We start from the raw sequence: 20,829 nt of genomic DNA on the forward strand, positions 1-20,829 counted from the left end.
ACTTTTATGTCAAAAAATTCAATTTAGAAATTGAATAGAAGCATTATCTTTTAAAATTATATCTGTTCAGGCAACACATGCGAATTGGTGATGATTCAGCTCACATGGAAGCCCTCACATATAAAAGGCTTCCCACTGCAGATAACCATGCTACGCTCAGAAATTATTTCCTCAATGGTATCAACCAGCACAACTTAGAGGGAATGTGTTTTTCACAGCTTCTTAACTGTTGACAACTACAAGTAAAGGCACCACTTGAACTGGAGTATTTACTCAGCCATTTTAAAATAATGCAAACTTGACTGCCTATTGAGATTATCCAAGGGCATCCTCAATCGCAATTTTTTTTTTTTTTTTAAGAATTAGTGTTAAATTCTGTTTCCAATGGACTGGCAATTCATTATGAAATATTTCTCTTTAAGCAAATAGCTCCTATCCACCCACATTATTATGATCACTACAGAAATATATCCTTTCCATTTTCTTAAAGCCGCCCAAGACCAGAAACATCACAATCAATTTAGAAATAGTAATTTTTCCCTATATTTGGGGTGCAATTTTTTTTAAAAAAATATTAATAGCTGTTTTAACTTTAATGAGCATATTTGCCTTGGTTGTCTACCAAAAATCTGTGGAAAATCACATTTTAGTTACAGTATTAATCAACTTATTGCCAAATTTAGGCAGCATTAGCTTGATGGAATCAGGAGACACAGTATGCCCTCCTTGATTTCTGATTCATTTTTGTCTGATGAAGAGAAACCTAACATAGCAGTAAAAGCAAAACTATGCATCTAACCCTCTAAGCCAGTGTTGTCCAAACTTGGCCACTTTAAGATGAGTGGACTTCAACTCCCAGAATTCCCCAGCCAGCCATGCTGGCTGGGGAATTCTGGGAGTTGAAGTCCACTCATCTTAAAGTGGCCAAGTTTGGACAACACTGCTCTAAGCAGTTCCATGATATCATAGCTAACCAAGAAAGGGATCTTGAAGTCATGGTAAAGAAACCCAATTCAAATGTAAACCCACTGTGAAAGTTGTGTAAAAAGAAAAAACAGGGCAAGCAAAATTGACAGCACAGCAATGTCCTTATGCCAATTTATACTACAGCTGTAGCTGGTATTCTGTCTTAGCAGTTCTGACCATCACACTTCAAAAAAATATTGTCAAAGTGAAATCAGTGCATCTACATATAGTAGATGGGAGAACAGAGCTGACAGTTCTATTGAACAGTTAACTTAATATTTGGTCAGTAATGTTAACCACTCTGCAATTCTCTGTGCAACTTCATGTTATCTGCCAGTTACGCCCTTTCCTGGACCAAGAGGCCCTTCGAACAGTCAATCATGCCCTGGTCGTCTCCCATATAGACTACTGTAATGTGCTACCCTTGAAGAGTATCCGGAAGCTTCAGCTGGTCCAGAATGCGGCCGTGCGGGCGATCTTAGGTGCATCAAGATCAGCACATATACACCTTTGCTCCGTGAGCTTCATTGGGTGCCGGTTTGCTTCCAGGTCCAATTCAAGGTGTTGGTTATCACCTTTAAAGCCCTACATGGCATGGGTCCAGGGTACCTGAAGGACCGTCTCATCCCCGTTACATCAACCCGTCCCACCCGGCCATGCAGAGAGGGCATGCTACGGACCCCGTCTGTAAGAGAATTTCATCTGACGGGGTCCAGGAGGCGAGCCTTCTCTGCAGCAGCCCCTGCCCTTTGGAACACTCTTCCCCCAGAAGTGAGGTTGGCCCCCTCTCTTTCAGACTTCAGAAAAAAACTGAAGACCTGGTTCTGCCATCACGCATGGGGTGGGGATGGGAATAGTCAGTTTTGGGGTTGGCTGGTTCCCTAGCCTTACCTTTGACCGATATTATCTGGTCACAGGCTGAAATAATATCACCATCTCTTGGATTTTATTGTATTTAATACTTGTATTTTATATTTGTATTATTTATGTTTTTATTGATTTTAAATTGTTTTATTGTGAACCGCCCAGAGTCCCTCCTTGTGGGGGAGTTGGGCGGTGATATAAATTTGACATATAAAAATAAAAAAAATAAATTCATATAAGTATATACAGCAATATTTTGTTACAAACCTTGTGCTTTATAACATTTCTTTTAGCCTACTTAAAGAACTACACACTGCTGACATAATTTAGTTTCTGCAAAACAACATTGCCTAATCACCTCCTTCTAGCTTTTCAGCAAATGGAATGTAGTGACAACATTATGTCTAACTGGGAATATAATAAAGGCCTTGGTAATTACTACTCTTGATTCAATCTGTTCCAAGAGCAATAAAGGTGTGGCAACAGAATTAAGGATTAAGAAAAAACCAGTGATGCACACAAATACAATCTGTGCAAATGTTTTCACTTAAATTTGACAATACATAGAGATCATGCTGCCTTCCTCCTCTTATGCACTGTATTTTTAGCAATGTGTATTTTGCAAGGAATCAGAATCAATTTTAGCAGCTCTCTGCAAAGTTAATTAGAATGTTCACTGAACTGTGATGACACAATGCTGAATGGAACAAGATTGTCAATATCAGTCATATAACTGTGGGCTTGTTAGCTTGTGGTTATCTTACAGTTTGACAGAGCTGCCAGAAAATCAGATCTTGTTTTATTCATTTAATATAAAATCTTTTTTTAAAAAAAAAGGAAACCAGTTATTTAATTTTTATTACAAAGTAATAAATTATGACAGTCAGAATCAACTGAGATGAACTAAAATATGCTTTTCACATTCCAAATTATATCAATGGGACTTCAAAAAGCTTCATCCTTTGGCTTAAACGATGCCTCTACATTTCTAAATTCATTGGGAAACAGTGACCATATTCTTTAGACGCAGTTCTGTACTCTTGCCAGAAATCCTCCACCTATGGACATAAATTCAGGTATGCAGCTAAGAACTGATCTGTAGGGTATTTTAACTAGGTTTAAGATACATAGTGGTGTCTCATTGATTTTTTTTTAATCTGGGGAATAACTATTTCCAATGGACTAATTAAGGGAAAAATTAGCTATAATTAAGAAAGTGGTAGATCTCAGAGTAGGGATAATTAGCTCAACAAGGATCCACGCAGTCTTCAAGAATGAGATAAGATAGGTATTAAAGCTCAAAAAGATTGGTGATTTCCTTTACACATATATAAATAGGAAAGCAGAGGAAGCAGTCATACACTTTTACAGAGGACAGATGGAAGCTAGGAAGCACACATGCCTAACATATGGACTAGCACACTTTTCTAATTATTCTAACTTAAGGAAAGAAAATGCGGAGAGAAAGAAACAGTGTTGGCAGATCACAAAGGAAAAGTTTGTGCTAAAAAAATACCAGGAACTGGATGGCTATATAGAATGGCTATTTAGAAAATAAATTGATAGATACAGGATATAAAATAGGGAAAACAGCAGAAAAGTAACTGCTAAGCAGAATTACCAGATTAAGTTGTTTGAGGACAACTGAAGTCTTTGTCCACACAGGCTAGCCTCTGCAATCTATAATTTAGAGCCAATGTATTCAAGCGCAAATGCCTCATATCTTTATGATGCCCACATGGTCTTCTGGATCCTGAGTCTATATGAAACGAAGGGGAGACTAAACAGAGGCTAAATTCATTAGGGTAATTGGACACCCAAACTTATTCAACTAGCTTTAACTATACAGTAATCAGTAACAAAACTAGTCCAACATCTTCTATACCAATTTATTCATTGTGAGTTCCTTTACCACTAATATGAGTAATTAATCAGAAAGAGTAACTAATATATTTGTATTAATCTTCCTTGACTCAGACATTCCCCATATATGTGCACTTCAGCTGTAAAATTCCTCAGCCAGCAGGGTGGTTGCTGAGAAACCTGGAAGTGGATATTTAGATGGTGTCCAGGAGGGCAAAGCTGATTTATATGCTCTATCTCAGGAACTTCATTAAACACTCAAGGACCAGAATGGTTAGGAATACATCAAACATAGAATCAGGTTGGGGATTCAGTGTGAAAAAAGTGACCTAAAAGCAGTCTCTTATGCATCAACACTATTAAAATGATTAAGAAAAGAAATAGTATTTCTATCCCTGAAGAAGGGAATTGGCTGATAGAATGAAGAGTTCAGAATGATACAAGGTTCAACAAAGAATAGAATGAACACATAATCTTTTTACAGCCAGATCATAATGCTGAAAATTAGACAAAGCAAAGGGAATCACTCACTACATTTGCAAAGTTATTTACAGGGCTCTTCATTCAAGTGACAAGAGCTTTGCTCTGGTACTGCAGAGCACTTCATTATATCTGTTTTTGAAATATAAATGACAGCTTTCTATTCTAACATATAAAAACTGTTTTAACAATTCCAAATGCAGATTTTTAAAAGTGTTGTTCCTGAAGTACTATGTTTATATATTTAATATGATAAATTGTTTGTACTTATATATATGATTTTAACAGGGTCTTTTTTTTTGGTTACACTTAAGTCTTTTCTGATTTTAGGTAGCCTGTGAGACAGAAGTTGGTCTTTGAAATGTATTTATTTATTAAATTTATACGCCACCCATCTCCCCCAGAAGGTGACTCTGGGAGGCTCACAATTAAAATCAAACAGTAAAAATATAAATATCCATATTAAATTAAATAATACTATATAAAAAGACTTTATACAATTCAAGATGATGGGGGGGCAGAATCAAATATCCCACCAGCCAATCCCAACAATACAAGCCCCGATCAGGCCCCCAGGCCATCTGGCATAGCCAAGATTTTATCCTCTTCTAGAAGGCCATGAGAGTGGGGGCGCACCACATCTCAGGTGGTAAGTTGTTCCACAGGGCAGGGGCCACAGCAGAAAAGGCCCTCTTCCTAAACCCCGCCAGCTGAAATTCCTTGACTGGTGAGGTCCACAACATGCCCCTTCTGCCAGAACAAGTGGGGCAGGCTGATATAATGGGGGCGAGATGCCTCCTCAGATGACCTGGTCCTGTGCCATGAAGGGCTTTTAAGGTAATAACCAACACCTTGAATAGGACTCGGAAGCAAACCAGGAACCAATGCAGCTTGTGTAACAGAGGTGTTATATGTGCCCACCTGAGGAGCATTCAAAACTATCTACACAGCTGCATTTTGCACTAGCTATAGCTTCCAGATACTCTTCAAGGATAGAATACTCCAATGTAAAGCACATTGCAGTAATCCAACCAGGAAGTGACCAGGGAATGAGTGACCGCTCAGAGGGCCTCCCAATCCAGGAAGGGGCATAACTGACGCACAACACCAAGTTGCACAAAGGTCCTCCTAGCCATGACTGCTCTTTGAACAGGAGTCATGAGTCTAGGAGGACCCCCAGATTATACACCGGGTCTTTCTGGGGTAGTGCAACCCCATCAAGAACCAAGAATGATAAGCTCCTAGATCTTGAGGCTCCCTGTACCCATAGCCACTCCGTCTTACCAGGGTTCAGTTGAAGACTTTTGTCCCCCATCCAGACCCCCACAGCCTCCAGGCACTGCGAAAGGGTGGTCACAGCATCACTCAAATCACCCAGGATGGAGATATATAGTTGAGTACCATCAGCATACTGATGATACCTCATCCCATGGTACCAGATGATCTCACCCAACCGTTTTATGTAGATGTTAAATAGGAGCAGTGAGAGCACTGAACCTTGAGGCACCCCACAAAGTAGGGGCTGTGGGTTGGACCTCTCGCTCCCTATCAACAACAACTGAGATCAGTCTTGGAGGAAGGAGCTGAACCAGCACAGAACTGTGCCTCCCAGCCCCAACTCCTATAGCCGACCCAAAAGGATACAATGGTTGATGGTATCAAAAGCTGCTGAGAGGTCAAGAAGAGCAAGGATGGACGCACTACCACCATCTTGCTCACACCAGAGATCATCTCAACCAGTGCTGTTTCTGTCCCATAACCAAGCCTGAAACCTGACTGACAGGGGTCCAGATAATCCGTTTCCTCCAGGAACTTGTGAAGCTGTCGCATGACCACCTTTTCCACAACCTTTCCTAAAAAGGGAAGGTGGGAAACTGGACAAAAATTGTCCAGAACGGTGGAATCTAGTGACAGTTTCTTGAGGAACAGGTGGACCAGGGCTTCCTTGAAAGGTTTCGGGAACACTCCCTCCTGCAAGCATGAATTGACCACTGCCAGTACCCACTCCAATGTCACCTCCCTGGTGGCTTTAGCCAACCAGGAGAGACAAGGATATAAAGTACAGGTAGCTACACTAACAGCCCCGAGGATCCCGTCCACTTCCTCAGGTCCAACAGGATCAAACAAATGCTGAGTTTATACGATATAACATGAATTTTAAGCTTTAATCTTTTTTGGTTTTAGGTCTTAAAATATGCATAACTACACAACAATTTATAAAAAAAATTATTACAAGGTTCACTACCAATGCCTATGATAGCATTTAACAAAGGTATGTTTTAAATGCTTTTTTCATCAAATTTAAAATGAAAGTATCATTCACCTACCTTTTCTATAATACAAATTTCAATGCTGGTTGAGAAATATACAAGAAAATATCAAAACGCTGTGATCAAAATTATTCATGCTTATCCTAGAGATCCAGGTTTATTCTAACTTATATTTGCTTAACTATTGGGCATGCAACACTGCAGTACAATATGATTATATCCATACAACCATTTCAAGTAACTACAAGAAAAGTTATGCACTATGTATTTTCTCTGTCCTAAATGTTGGAATAGGTCCACACTGGCAAAAAGGATTATGGCTATATCTCTTTTCCCTATGCACAGTCCCTGTGTGCCTGCTATTTATAAAATAAATGAGCAACACGAGAGCTAAAGATATACAGTAACCATCACTTTAATTTGTCCCTGATTGCATAATTATTTATTTGTCTTTGGCTTCTGCGTAATGCCATTTTTCCAATCAAACTTACTCAACCATAGTCTAGGAAGGTTAAGACCAATGCCCTTACCCTGATATTCTAGAACCTAGACCAATGTTTCTCAACCTTAGCAACTTTAAGATGTCTGGATTTTATCTCCCAAAATTCCCCAGCCAGCATGCTAGCTGGGGAATTCTGGAAGTCCAGACATCTTAAAGTCGCTAAGGTTGAGAAACATTGGTCTAGGTTCTAGACCTAGTGAAATTATGATGAATAAACCCATGGCATATTACATGCTCAGTTCTTTCCCCCATTTTCACTGAAGTCACAAGGATCTTCAAAAGACAGCCCATGGAACTCACAGGCACATGCCAATTTTAATACCAAGATTTGCTAGACAAATACATGAAAGTTATAGCAATTATTTTAACCTCTGATCTTTTCTTCCTGGTACTTTCCGTCTATAAGTAATACTTCCTATGGTACTGTTTCATTACATAAAACATGGAGATGTTTATTTTTCCTGCACGTATGGACAAAAGCATGCATATTCAGAAGCAAGCAGTGTTTCTACACATCACCAATATGCACAACTCTACACAGTTTTACATCTCCTTCCAATCAGAGTCTGTTGCGAAAAACTCTCCTTCATAATGAATAGAAAGCATGTAAGATAGCAGAGTCTTTGTCTCCCTCCCAAAAAAACAAATTATCTGATTAGCATGTCAACAAAATGCAACCTGGACAGGATTAATGAATAGAAATCATGTATTTCCTATATAGTTACACACCTAGTAATTATACACCTAAAACAAGTTACTACATTCACCCATTTTTATGGAGAAATACTGAAAGTCAAATACCAGCTTGTTAAAAGGTTTCTTAAAGGAAAACGGGCCATAGAAAAAAGTACCACATTAGTAGATGATTAACATTATACTTTGAATCTAATATGATAGATCATTTTATCTCAGTGGAATAAGATAAAATCAAAATAATGAATTACTGATGCACTTTTACACAAATTATGCTTTGATAGATTGCCTGCTTTGAGATCACCCACTGTGCAACTTAATGCAGCAGGACCAGTCTGTTCAATGTGAATTTCAAGCCACAGATACTAGTGAACACATCCCCCCGCTGAAGGATTCATCCAAGATTTTCAGCAGTTGCTGTTCAAAGGAGCTGTATTACATAGGGTGCTTTCCTGTGGTGCTGTGAAAAGATTTTTAGTATGTGCCACCAGGGGGTTTCTGGGAATCATGAGGGCAGAAAAGAAATAATTGGCCCAGTGGACATAAAGTATTAATGAAAACTTCAGCAGAGATAAAAATAGCTATAAGTACTCACATATATTCTCTGTGTGCTGAATGAACTGCCGCTGCATTGCTGTAACGCCACAGAACTATCACTGATGACAACACATCCAAAGTGGCATCAAACTGGAAAAGATAATAAGCAACTTAATTGGGGCAACAAAGATGCGGCAATGAAAGACTGCTAAGGGTACTGCAAAGCTATATACTGATGCAGTGTCAATCATTGGAATAAAAAGCAAGGAACATTTATTAAAAATTAGTTGACTTTATTTAAAAAGAAACAAAAAAACCCCCAATACAATTATGTCAGTTCAGGGAGTAATAAAACTTTAAATCCCATCAATCGTACAGCATAACTTCTTCTATACTGCAAAACACACATATTTAAAAATAAAACTCTTCCATGAGGGGAGAAGGATCAAATTTACTGTAAAGTAATGAACATTACTGTAAAGTAGTTAAAACCAGAGTGCAAATTGTTACTGAATTTTCTAAATTTACAAACTGTAGCACCAACTTCTTATCTCTGATGGATTCACATGAACAATATTGCCTTAATTAGCTGTCTTCTTAGACACATGATGACAACAGTCACTAGTTCAAACTACAATCCAATCCTATTAGATATGTATGATGATGATCTGGGGGAGAAACTTTTTTTAGAGAGTTCTTAATGACTGAGCTGGATATGAATATATGAACATGAACATAAGTACCCAAAAGAGGGTTTATTCTTTTAATTAATGATTGTTGTTTTTACTGGATTGCTACCCCACCTTTCTTCCACCTCAAGGAGGCAGACCTAGCACTCCCTCCTCCAGGTTTTCCTCACAATAACCCTGTGGGATAGAGTGGGCTGTGACAAAGTCACCCATTGAGCTCCTGTGGCTGAGGGTGGACTAAAACCTGGGTCTTCCCACTCCCAGTCCAGTCCAGTCCAAGACTTGAACCACTGTACAACACTGGGCCTCTACAGCTTTATGATATCATTGTGGTGGGAATAATCACTTAATTGGGGAGGTGCTTCTTCGTTCATTTGAAATTTGTCCTAAGTATTACAATTTTTTTTAATGCTAGATAAATATTGGTGGACTAGAATATCCACCTAGTCCATATTCTGATTCTAACAGAGCTCCCACTACTTGCAAACCAGCATGAAGGTGATTAACTTCCCGATATTCAGACATACCCTGCGAGAATACATAGAGAATTAAGTTAGCTCTTTCTTAGTACCGTTAATAAAACAAACCTCCACAAATTGGACTACGCCTCTGTTGAAACATTCTTGAGTTATGCTAGCCTATACAGAAAACAGTGGACAATGCTGGGAACATGCTTGAGATCCATTTCTAATTCTTCGGTTAAATTCAAATAAGAAATGCTACTTAAAAATGCAATTAATCTTCTGATGTTGTTGTTTATCTTTATTTATCATTCTTCTCTTCATTAAATTTCTCTGTATGAATTGATAGTATTTGTGGCATCTGTGGATGAAACTAATGTGTGGATTTGATCAGAAACAGCCAATGGACATTTCAATTATGAGAATACTTACCGCAAATCCAAATGATGAAGCACTGTACCTCATTACAGAGACAGCTAAAAGGAAAAAGAAATTTTAAAATCTACATTCATTGAAATTGCACGCTTGATTAGTCATTCACACTGAATAAATGACACTACTGTAGTTCTATAAACTCGAAATGAATATATAGGCATTTATTATTCAGAAACTAGGGCAGGGCTAGAGAATAAGGCGGACTACCTGGAACAGAGAACTTGCATCATATGCTGAATATATAAATTCACTATTTCATAATAAATATTTATGAACCATAATCTTTTGGAATTAGTTTTAAATTTTAATAGGATACAATCTATAAAGAGACAGAGTATTCTCTCTACGCAGATATAGAGTTCTGTCTTTTCATATGGAAGCACAAGACATACTTCCTCCTATTAACTTCAAAGCAGCTCTTTGAATGCTTTCAACTCCCTGAAATACTGTTTTGATTTCTGCTCCCAAGGGTTTTCTGTAGAGCTACTGCCACTGAAACAGGCAATACAGCCATCAATACCATTTTTAAGGAACAAAAATTTCTTAGGTTTTCTCAGTAGTTGTTCAGATCAAGAGCAGCCAGTACCAATTGTTCATTTTTGTTTTGTTACGGTTCAAGCTGGGGAAATGTCAAAATGCAAATTTCCAGTGGATTCAACACCCTAAGATAATGTTAATACAATTTAAAAAACTTTTGTGCAGTTTACAACAGAAAGGGCCTTGAACATATAAACCATTATCAAATTATTATTCCTTACAATCTAAGATTTGCATTAATAATCCCTCTCTTTCACTTTTATGTCAAAAGAAGAGGAAAGAAACAAGGAAACCAAAATTTAGTTCTCATATACTAATCAAAATGTATGCGTGTATTCAGTCATGTAATACAATGTAATTGTTAACATCTAAGTCAATCGACTTAGCAACAGAACAAAGATGGAAAATTAAACATATAAATTAACGTATACCAATTTCTGTATAGACTTCCAATTAGGACTCCCAGTATTAAAGTGTAGCTCTAGAAAGAGAGTTAAGTTCTTCAGACCAAAGGCTAGCTAACTTTTTTTTCCTGATCTGATGTAGAAGTAGCATTTTCCACCTTTTCCAGACATAAGCCTTCAATATGTATGTTGTGTGTTGTTTCAATGGTGGCCACAGCTGGGGATGAGATCTGCCCAGCTTCTTTAGGCCACTTTTGGCTGTTGTGGACATGCCCCCTCCCTCTGACTGCTGCTGACTTCCTTTCATTTTGGTTTGCGTTGTGGGACTGATAGGATGGCAGGAGAGGAGTAAAAGAACCAAGACTGCTAGAGAAAGCCACTGACCTCTGCAAAGAAAACTGCTTGACAGATCCGTGTAGAACACTGGTTCTCAATGGGGGCGGTACCGCCCCCCGGGGGGCGGTGGGAGGATGCTGAGGGGCAGTGAACTTGTTTTGGGCAGTAGGGGGGCGGTGGGCATGTTTTGGGCGGTAGAGGGGCGATGAGCATGTTTTGGCATTCGAACTTAATTTTAAAACTTCCAAAAAATTTTATTAAATCAATTATCCGGTTTACACCATTTGTATGAGCAATAAAACGAACTTATGCGACGGCTGCCCTCACGCACTTCTAAGAATGGTGAGACGAATTTGTATTCTAGGTAGGCTGACCTTGAAGAACTCGACACTACGATTCTTCTCCGATCCCAACCAGCACAGCGCATGTGTCAGCTGTTTTCCCACGCGATTAATCGCAGCGCGTGTGTCAGCTGTCTTCCCGCGCGATTAATCGCAGTGCGTGTGTTGAGCGTCCTTTCAATATGTTTGATTTGACCCGTGTTTCTTGAGTTGCTTTTCGTTCGCTTCATTTCTGTTTTTTCCCCTCAGTTTCGATTTACTTTCATTGTTTATTTGGCCAGTCAGCTAGGTAACTGCGCTTATTAGTTCTTTATCGTGGTCGTGAATTATTAATTTTGAGAAATAGTTATCTTTCCCTCATCATATTTTGTATTCAAGCACAACCGTCCCACTGACGTAATCAAGCATGTTTCATTGATATTACTCTTTTAGCGTATTTTTTGCTGTTTTTTTTAATTATCTAATTAAGAATAAAGAATTTTTAAACATTAAAAAAGCATTTGCAAAAAAAATAAATAAAATTAAAAAATTAAAAAAATTAAAAAACGAGCATCAAAAAATAAATAAACGTATTTACAGCATTTTGAAATAAACGTATTTACATAAAAGAGCATTTAAGCATTTTTTTTTTTGCATTAGTCATTTTAATTTTAATAAAAGGAATGCAATTACCTTCCAGGGCAAAAGTATCGAGTTAAATCGAACAAATTTGGTGTGTAAGTCTACTGAAAAAAATTACTTAAAATTTTTGCCTTTTATAATTCAGTAACTCTCCCCCCCCCCCCATACGCTAAATTACAGGATTTTCACAAAGGGTGGCGTTGAAAAATTTTCCGCTCCTTAGGGGGGCGGCAGCTTCAAAAAGGTTGAGAATCACTGGTGTAGAAGCAAATGCCCCTATGTACAGGTTGCAGCTTCAGGGCAAGAAACAAACGTTAGGGCATTTGTTTCTATATGCAGGTTGCTATAAGGAAGTCCTGGTCTAGAAAGTAGTCAACAAGGAACTCTCTAAGCAGTAGGACAGAACCTCAACAAACCAACTCCTTGTCAGACCTGTGTAGAAACACAGGCCACAATGTGCTTGATCTATCATGCAAGAATGATACAGAAGGGAAAAGACATGCATCGCTCATTGGACTAGTCTGTAAAGAAAAGTTGTAGCCCTATGGTTACACTGTAGAGAGCAGAGAGCACATACAACTTTTTCTAAAATTCTGATTAAAATATTTGTTAAATGGGAGGTTTTACTTTTCTCACCGCTATATTGCAAACACTTCTGATAAATGGTTGGATATGCAGTTGATTCCTGTCTCATTGCTAGGAGCACGAACCTTATTATCTTTCACCTTTGACAACTGGTTCTAAAAATGAACACACATTTCAAAATGTGATGGAAGAAGATCGTTTTCAGCACAGTCTGCCTACTAAACTATTTGTGCTTAAGACGGAGAAAACCTGTATTTCCTCCTTCTGTTCTGTGTCTGCACCCTTAAAGCACCTGTTTAGACTTCCCCACAGATTTTAGTTATACATGATAATATTTACACATGGTGTTTGTGCTGAAAACAGGAATCTTACATCTCTTCCATCTTTCACCATATTGTCTACTGAAGCTGAACACATGCATTCTGCAACAAAATGTTAACAGGAGAAAGAAAGGGAATGCAAGTGGATTGGTTGCTTTGGCTCCAGCCATGCAGTTATCATAATTGTTTAATTCCAGAAGAAAATATAAATTAATGAGATACCCTGTTGTGCTTGGTTTAAGTATCATTATGCTATGGACAAGAAACTACTAACCTGAAGGTAAATTACAACCTCTGAATCAGAAGGAGCCTGGTAGCATTCTTTCAGACTAACACATTTTATTAAAAGGAGTATGTTTTTTCATCACTGGATGTAGGCCTTTTAATAAAATGTGTTAGTCTGAAAAAGTGCAGTCAGGCTCCTTCTGATTTTTAGCTATTATAAACTAAGTGGGCTCTTCTCCGACAAAGTCTATAATTGAATCTGTGAGGAATCAATTTATTAATCCATTTGACCAACAACTCAATCAAATATATCTGATATGGTACCTTGTGTACAAATACCAACAAAAGTTGGGAGATATGTCTTCTCCTCCTAAGTGAAAGCACCCCAGAGGCATTTGGTTGGCCACTGTGAGAAACAAAATGCTAGACTAAGATGGGCTACTCTTACATTGTTACTCTCTTTAGAAATCAAACACAAAAGTCCCATTGAAAAACATTAATGACCTTTATTATGGATTTACTTTTAAACTCAGACCATAAAGGAAATGATGCAGTATTTTTAGGATTTATAGCCATCCTCTTGAAGGAAACAAATAGGCAGTTCCACTACGTTGAGCCCAAAATATACAGATAAATTATTTAATCTACATGGGACTGTGGGTGGAATGCAAGTGACAGGCATAAAGTTCTCTTAACATCTTTAAATGTATGAAACTGAATACACTTCTGTACTTGAGCCAGAAAAATCTGTTCCCATACCATTAATCCAATGTTATTAAAAGGGGGAGGGGAGAATTGACTTTTTATCACTTTTTTTTTCAAATTCAGAGTTTGCAGCTTAGACAATCAACTCAACAACAAATCTAGCCCTGCACTATCAGGGAAGTAGAATGCTTACTAATATTTCATACTATAAATTAGGTAGCAAAATGGTTTTCAAATTATTCCCTCCCACTGAATTATGAGCAGAGTTACTGAATAACTGCATGGTAAGAAAACAATTGTGAAAGGTGGTTCTCCTTCTCTTAACATCTGATAGGCATATCCAGTGCAGTTCAGATTTCCCAGAATGTAACAAGGCATTTCACCCATACTTCAGTTATCTGAAGGGACGTTCCACAGAATTCTCAGAATTCTGTATTATATTCTCATACCAGAATACCATACAGAAAACTCCCATTTTGTGTTGCAGCGCAGCAGATTCTGATGAAATGTTAGGAATGCCTTCAAAACACCAAGAGCAATTTAACAATGGAATGTATGACCTAAAGATGTGGGGAGATTCTCTTTCCTGCGTGTCTCTGTTGAAAAACAACTCTCGGAAATCCATGAGCATGGAGTTGGATTCAGTGGACTAAATGACCCCTTCAGGTTCTGTGACTCTAACATCTGAAAGGCAAAAGGCTCCCAAATCATACAGCAGCCCTGCTCTATATCAGGCTGCCCTTGAAGACCCTCTGGATGCTGCAATTGTTACAGAATGCAGTGGCACAGGTAGTCATGAGAGTACTCTGATGCATCCATGTAACACTCCTACTTTGCAAGTTGCACTGGCTTCCAACTGGCCAATTCTAGGTGCAATTCAAGGTGATTATCATCACCTATAAAGTCCTACAGGGCACATACCTGGGTTATTTATGGGATATCTATATCCAGTTATATTGTCCTGTCCCATGCACTCTTACAGGCTGGGCATGCTCCAGGTCCCTTCTTTGCATCCATGTTGTCTGGCTGGACCGAGGAAGCCTGCCTTTTCTATAGCAACTCCCAATGATCTCCCCTCCTCCTGCAGGATTTCACTGGCCCCCAACCCTGCTGGTGTTTCAGAAAACACTAAAATCCTGGTTTTTCCCCTAAGCATTTGGGCCAGGATGTTACATGTGCCCCTCCTGGGATGTGGTATGATGTGTCTGATGGCTGGATTCTATGTTTTTTATTCTGTGGTTTTTGATTACTGTTTTTAATGTTACATTAGCTGCCCAAAGTTGCTTCAGTGAGTGGGGAGGCCATATCAACTGAATGAATGAATGAATTAATTAATTAATTAATTAAAGGCTTCTTTTTAAAGGTATTTTTATTATTAGCACAATGAAGCACAAAAGAAAAACATCTACATTGGATAGTAACAGTTGAATAACACAAAAAGAAACTACTAAGCATAAATAAAAAATATTATGAGAAAACTTTCTAGTAACACATTCTCCCCATCCCTTCCATTTATTTCCCCAACTGATCACACCTTGATATCTATGTTTTACGTTAAATATTAAAGATTATGCAGATGATACAACTGTCATTGGTCTAATTCGAAATGGAGATGAGTCAGCATACAGACAGGAGGTTCAACAACTGGTCTTGTGGTGTGGTTATAACAACTTGGAACTGAATACACTTAAAACCGTGGAGATGATTGTGGACTTTAGGAAGAATCCTTCTAATACTCCTCCCCTTACCATACTCGACAGCCCAGTATCAGTGGTAGAGTCCTTCAAGTTCCTGGGTTCTATACTTTCCCAAGACCTGAAATGGACATTTAACATTACAGCCATCATTAAAAAGGCACAGCAAAGGATGTTCTTCCTGCGGCAACTTAGGAAGTTTGAATTATCCCAGGAGCTCTTGGTACAGTTTTACAGGGGAATCATTGAGTCTGTTATCTGTTCCTCTATAACTGTCTGGTTTGATTCTGCAACCAAACAGGACAGACTCAGACTCCAACGGATAGTTAAGTCTGCAGAAAGGATAACTGCAACCCGCCTGCCTTCTCTAGAAGAACTGTATACTGTGAGGGTCAAAAGGAGGGCAGAGGGGATATCTGCAGACTCTTCCCATCCTGGATATAAACTGTTCCAACTTCTTCCTTCAGGACGGCACTGCAGAGCACCATATGTTAAAACATCTAGATATCGGAATAGTTTTTTCCCTTGTGCCACTGCTCTGTTAACCACTACATGACTCGATATGTGCTGGACAGTGGCTTCTCCCTTTGAAAAAGTTATTTTACTGTGTAGTGTTATTGTTTATTATTTTTCTGTTGCTATCCAAATGCACTGTTGATCTTGCTGTTCGTCACCAAAGACAAATTCCTTGTATATATTTTATACTTGGCCATTAAAGTATTCTGTATTCTGTATTATTCACACTATGTAAATCATTTCATTATTTTTTATTACTTTCATAACTTTCTTCCTAAAAACTATATTCCAAATGTCTAAATTTGCCCTGCTATGTCACATGTAGTATATACGGCAACCATTCTTGCTTAAATTTGGTTAGACTTCTAATATGGACATATACAGCCTATCTTGCCATTGCTTTATATTTTCCAACTTTGGCCTCCCAATCTGATATTGTTGCAAAAGTTTTTCTTTCCCAAAGTTGTGCCAAATTTGTTTTTGCAGCTGTCAGCATATATCTTAGTAAATTGTGATATTTTTCATTTGTTTTCTGGAATTACACTTAATAGGAATATTTGTGATTTCAGTTCAAGTTGTATTTTTAGGATTTCTGAATATTCTGAGGTATTTATTTCCAGTATTTTTGAGGATACAAAAAATATCACTATGATAAAATGTTCCTTCTTTTTATGGCATTTCCAACATTTATTGTTACATGATTTGTCTATCTTGGTAATTATCAATAGCGTTATATACCATCTGAAAAACATTTTACACTAATTTTCCCTTTAAAATTAAGGCAGTAATAGCTTGGAGTAAGTTTTATTTTTATTTTCCATAGCTGTTCCCATTGTTGTAAAGTACTGTAATTATTTCTTTGAAGTTTTGCATCCACTTTATCATACAATTTTTAATTTGTTCCATCTCTGTGTCATATTTGAGTAACAATGTATATATATTTCCTAATATGTGAACTTGGTAAGTGTTTCAATTTCTGTCATCTATCTCAAAGTCCCTCCTACTTTCTTGTTTAAAGGCAAGAAAGCATGACTGAGAGTGCTTTTTAAAAATGCATGCCTTCTGTTTTGTTTTTTTACTATTTTTACCTTTCACATTGTGTTTAAATTTATGCAATGCTTTCAAGTTCTTCCAAAGTTATTCAAGTTCAAACATTTAGCAAATGAAGACTGATTAAAATAATGTAACCAATGATTTTTAAACTAGAATGCTATGAAATTCATAGCAGAGACCTGTTATTATGAAAGAATATTCCGACATGTGTAAATATGTGTTTGTAAACTTCATGATGCTGGTTCCTCTAAGGAGTTTATTTTAGTTTTATTTAAAAGGGTTTTAGATCACACTTCTGAAAATCTGTCAGAGCTATGTACCCATCTGAAAAAACAGTAAAAAAAATCACAGTTGAAAACATAAAGCAGAACTGAAGGAGGAGCAAATAATTCTAAATTTAAAAATCTAGTATAGCATATCCACCCTGATACTACCAGATCTATCTATCTATCTATCTATCTATCTAATTTATTATAGCCGCCCACTCCAGCAGATTCTGTTACAATGTAACAGAAGCACTGGCAAAATAATGTCCTACTGAAACTCCCCAGGGTATTTCATAAGAGCATCTCTTCAGTCACTGCCCACCCCAATTTCAAAGGCACTTGATAGAAATAGCATCTTGAAAAGCAATTCCACATATTCTTGATCTGGTTATTAAAGCTGTCCATGCACACATGTAAGAGCTTTACCTTAATAGAGAGGCAGTGTTTTGTATGTATCTGTGATCTTAAAAACAGGCAGCCAGCAATTATCTTAACTAATTCAAACAATGCATCTTGCCACCATTTTCACATGATATCTAACACAGAAATTCACATAAAATTTTCATAGCTTATGTAAAATTTATATAATTTACATAAAATGTATGAACATTGTTTGGACTAATTCTGTTTGGCAAAGCAATCTGAGTCCAATGCATTCAGTCCACTAAAGGGGGTCCATAAAATCAAGGTTTTACTTATGAATTGCATTACTTACGAATTTACTTATAAATTACAGGAAGGAATAAATAGTTCCATAACTGAAACTGAATTTCCTTTTCTTCTTCTCCCCTTACACAACCAAATCAGCTCTGGAGGATCTATAGAGTTCCCCCATCGGGGGGAGATGGGTGGGGGACAAATTTAATAAATAAATAAATAAAATAGACATGATACATGGGCATGTTTCATGCCCCCCCAAAAAAGTAAAAAAAAAAAAAGTGGGCCATACAGTGAACACCCTAAAGTAATACACTGTAACAGCAGGGAGATGAAGAAAACATGGCTGATAACAAAGCACTGTCAGGAAAAAGAGGAAATCAGCATTTTGGTTTCTTAGGAGCAGAGTGAGTTGTTCTCTGCTTGAGAAAAGCAGAGAAGTATTTAGCACCTAAGGAACAGAAAGCAAGCAGAATTTATAGAACTCTGAAAGTAGTAGGAGAAAGGCAGGATGAGGCTCATTATCAGTGATTTCATGTGTATAAGTCAAATTCTTCATTTTGCTAAAAATTGCTTCTATACCTATTCAATCTGCAGTGGAAGCACAAGACTGAGAAATATCTTGCATTTCTTCAACTGCAAAATATTGGAGTCTAAGAAAATGTAGCTCTCCGTATTATTAAAATCTTTCCCAACAAAGCTGTCCAAATGGAGACAGCTAGACATCTGCAGAAGAACGGGGAAATTCAAATAGACTGAACTCTAAGATGTCAATATTAACTGTCCCAAAATTATGTCCAGTTTTTGTCAATCTGATCCTATTTCTGTGATGCCCTTGAGACCTGTGTGCTTCAGACACCAATGGTTCATATTTATAAAGCTGTCTTCTGTTACAGGCACACAGAAGCACACGCCATGCATATACTAACCGCTAAGAAATGCTTAATTGAACAATCTTATCTATTAAAAATCCATTTAGAAGACTTATGCTGCCTTATTTTCCACCTTTGGGAAATACACATTTGCAATAGACAAAAATAAACCAAACGGCTCATCTAGGTATAGATAAAATTCAAAGAAATTTACAGAGAGAATTTCAGTTCTGCCTACAGGAAATATGCATCACACAGGTGGAATATTTGTATAAATCTAGGCTAATATAAACTGTTTCCAAATTTTAACAAAACAGTTTCAATTTTACATTTTTAAAACATACTATTAATTGTGTAAAAATAGCAACAGCTATGGTGGTTTTTGAGTAAATCTACATACATGGAGGTCTGATACTTTTAGCAAATCTCAGAAATATTATTCTACATGACAGTAACAATTAGCTGAGATTCAAAATAACCCCATTCCTAACATATAAGCTCCGTTTTATTGTTAACAAATAGCAAATGAGGATTGACAAGGGAGCAAATTGTTTCAAAAGAAAAGAATAGTTAAAAGATTTTGTAGAAGTTGAGAACACACACTTAAAATGCCATTGTTAACAAGTGATAAGTAACCAACACTGCTACAAAAACTAAGCTAGATCCAATATTGCTTAGTTATATTACTTAACTTTTCTAATAAAAAATTACTTCTGTTATTACAACAGAAGAAATTATATGCAATAAAATATTGTAATAATGAGTATTCCTGGTCACAATTCCAATCAGTCAGTCCTAAGTTCCTCCATGATAACTGATTCCATTCCTGTTCTCACACAACTTTCCATTCCTTCCCTAATAGTTCCTTCCATGTTGAGGTTTTTGTTTTTCTTTTGTTTTTTGTAAATCAGCTTATTTTTAGCTGTATACCCCAAAGAACTCAACAACTTTTGAGCATTCAAAACAGAAAGAATGAGGTCACTGAATTATATATCACAATATTCCTTTCAACTTCAGTCTTTGCTTTTCAGATATAAAGGCGAGAACTCACAGGAAACAGAGGAAATAGGCAAGCTGTTTATCTTAAGATAAAGTACAGAATAGGTGGTAATATTCTAGAGGTACATTTCATTTTCACACACATACTAACTCTAGTTGTGATATTATGGAATTGAGGGCAGCTTTGTATGGTAGCTTCTTCCCTACTGAGTCTCCTTGCAACAGCCCCAATCAGTTAGGTTGGTTATCTAGGGTGGGAATGTGTTTGAGCATTAGACATCGTAAGATAGGGGAAGATAGCAAGATTCCTTTCTACCTTTACTTTTTAGGTAAGGCTACCTTACCTAAAGGTTACTTTTACTTTTTAGTAAAGGTAAGGTAGAAAGGAGTTTTGCAATTTAGGTATGATCACCTCAGAAATACCCATCTAACCTTGCAGAAATTTAGTGGTAGGAATATTTGTTTTAGCAAACTATTCACTATTCACAATATTGTGGTCTGGCAAAAAGAGTAATGTTTGCAAATGTCGCATTTTATAAATATGTTCTGTAGATGCCCCAAAGATGGAGGGTGGTGGTGGAATTAGTAAACCATAAATATTTGCACTTGAAAAGAGAGGCAGAAGATAGTTTCAGGACATGTTAAAGATATATGCATAACTGTTCTCTTACTGTCCCTACCATTTATCTTTTTCTTATTCTCAAATTGTTTCTAATTTTTATTGAGAGAGAGAGAGAGAGAAACTATCAAATCCAGTAGATAAAGGAAATATACTACATATACAATTCATTCCAACGCCAGGGATGTTCCAAAAAACGTAGTTCAAACAGTATTGCGTTCCAAGTGAATTAAGAACCTGTCCCTGAATCAAATATATTTATTATACAGATTTCCAGTAGCAAAAGGTCTTGTCATGATTCAAAGTGACAGTCAGCATA

General features: G+C 37.2%; 1 protein-coding gene across 1 annotated transcript in view; it reads right to left on the reverse strand.

Annotated features, from left to right (window-relative positions):
• The window catches only part of TMEM163 (transmembrane protein 163), an 81,999-nt gene that overhangs the window by 27,005 nt on the left and 34,165 nt on the right, over window positions 1–20,829 (reverse strand). Inside the window, exons 3-4 of the mRNA XM_007427038.2 lie at window positions 9,758–9,801; window positions 8,234–8,325 (exon numbers count right to left, since the gene is read on the reverse strand). Coding sequence (XP_007427100.1) covers window positions 8,234–8,325; window positions 9,758–9,801 — 136 coding nt within the window. The remainder of the gene's footprint in view (window positions 1–8,233; window positions 8,326–9,757; window positions 9,802–20,829) is intronic.

Source organism: Python bivittatus, unplaced genomic scaffold, assembly GCF_059951505.1.
Source record: "Python bivittatus isolate LINGU-HERP-01145 unplaced genomic scaffold, Pbiv_v1 ctg000480_np1212, whole genome shotgun sequence".
Taxonomy (NCBI): domain Eukaryota; kingdom Metazoa; phylum Chordata; class Lepidosauria; order Squamata; family Pythonidae; genus Python; species Python bivittatus.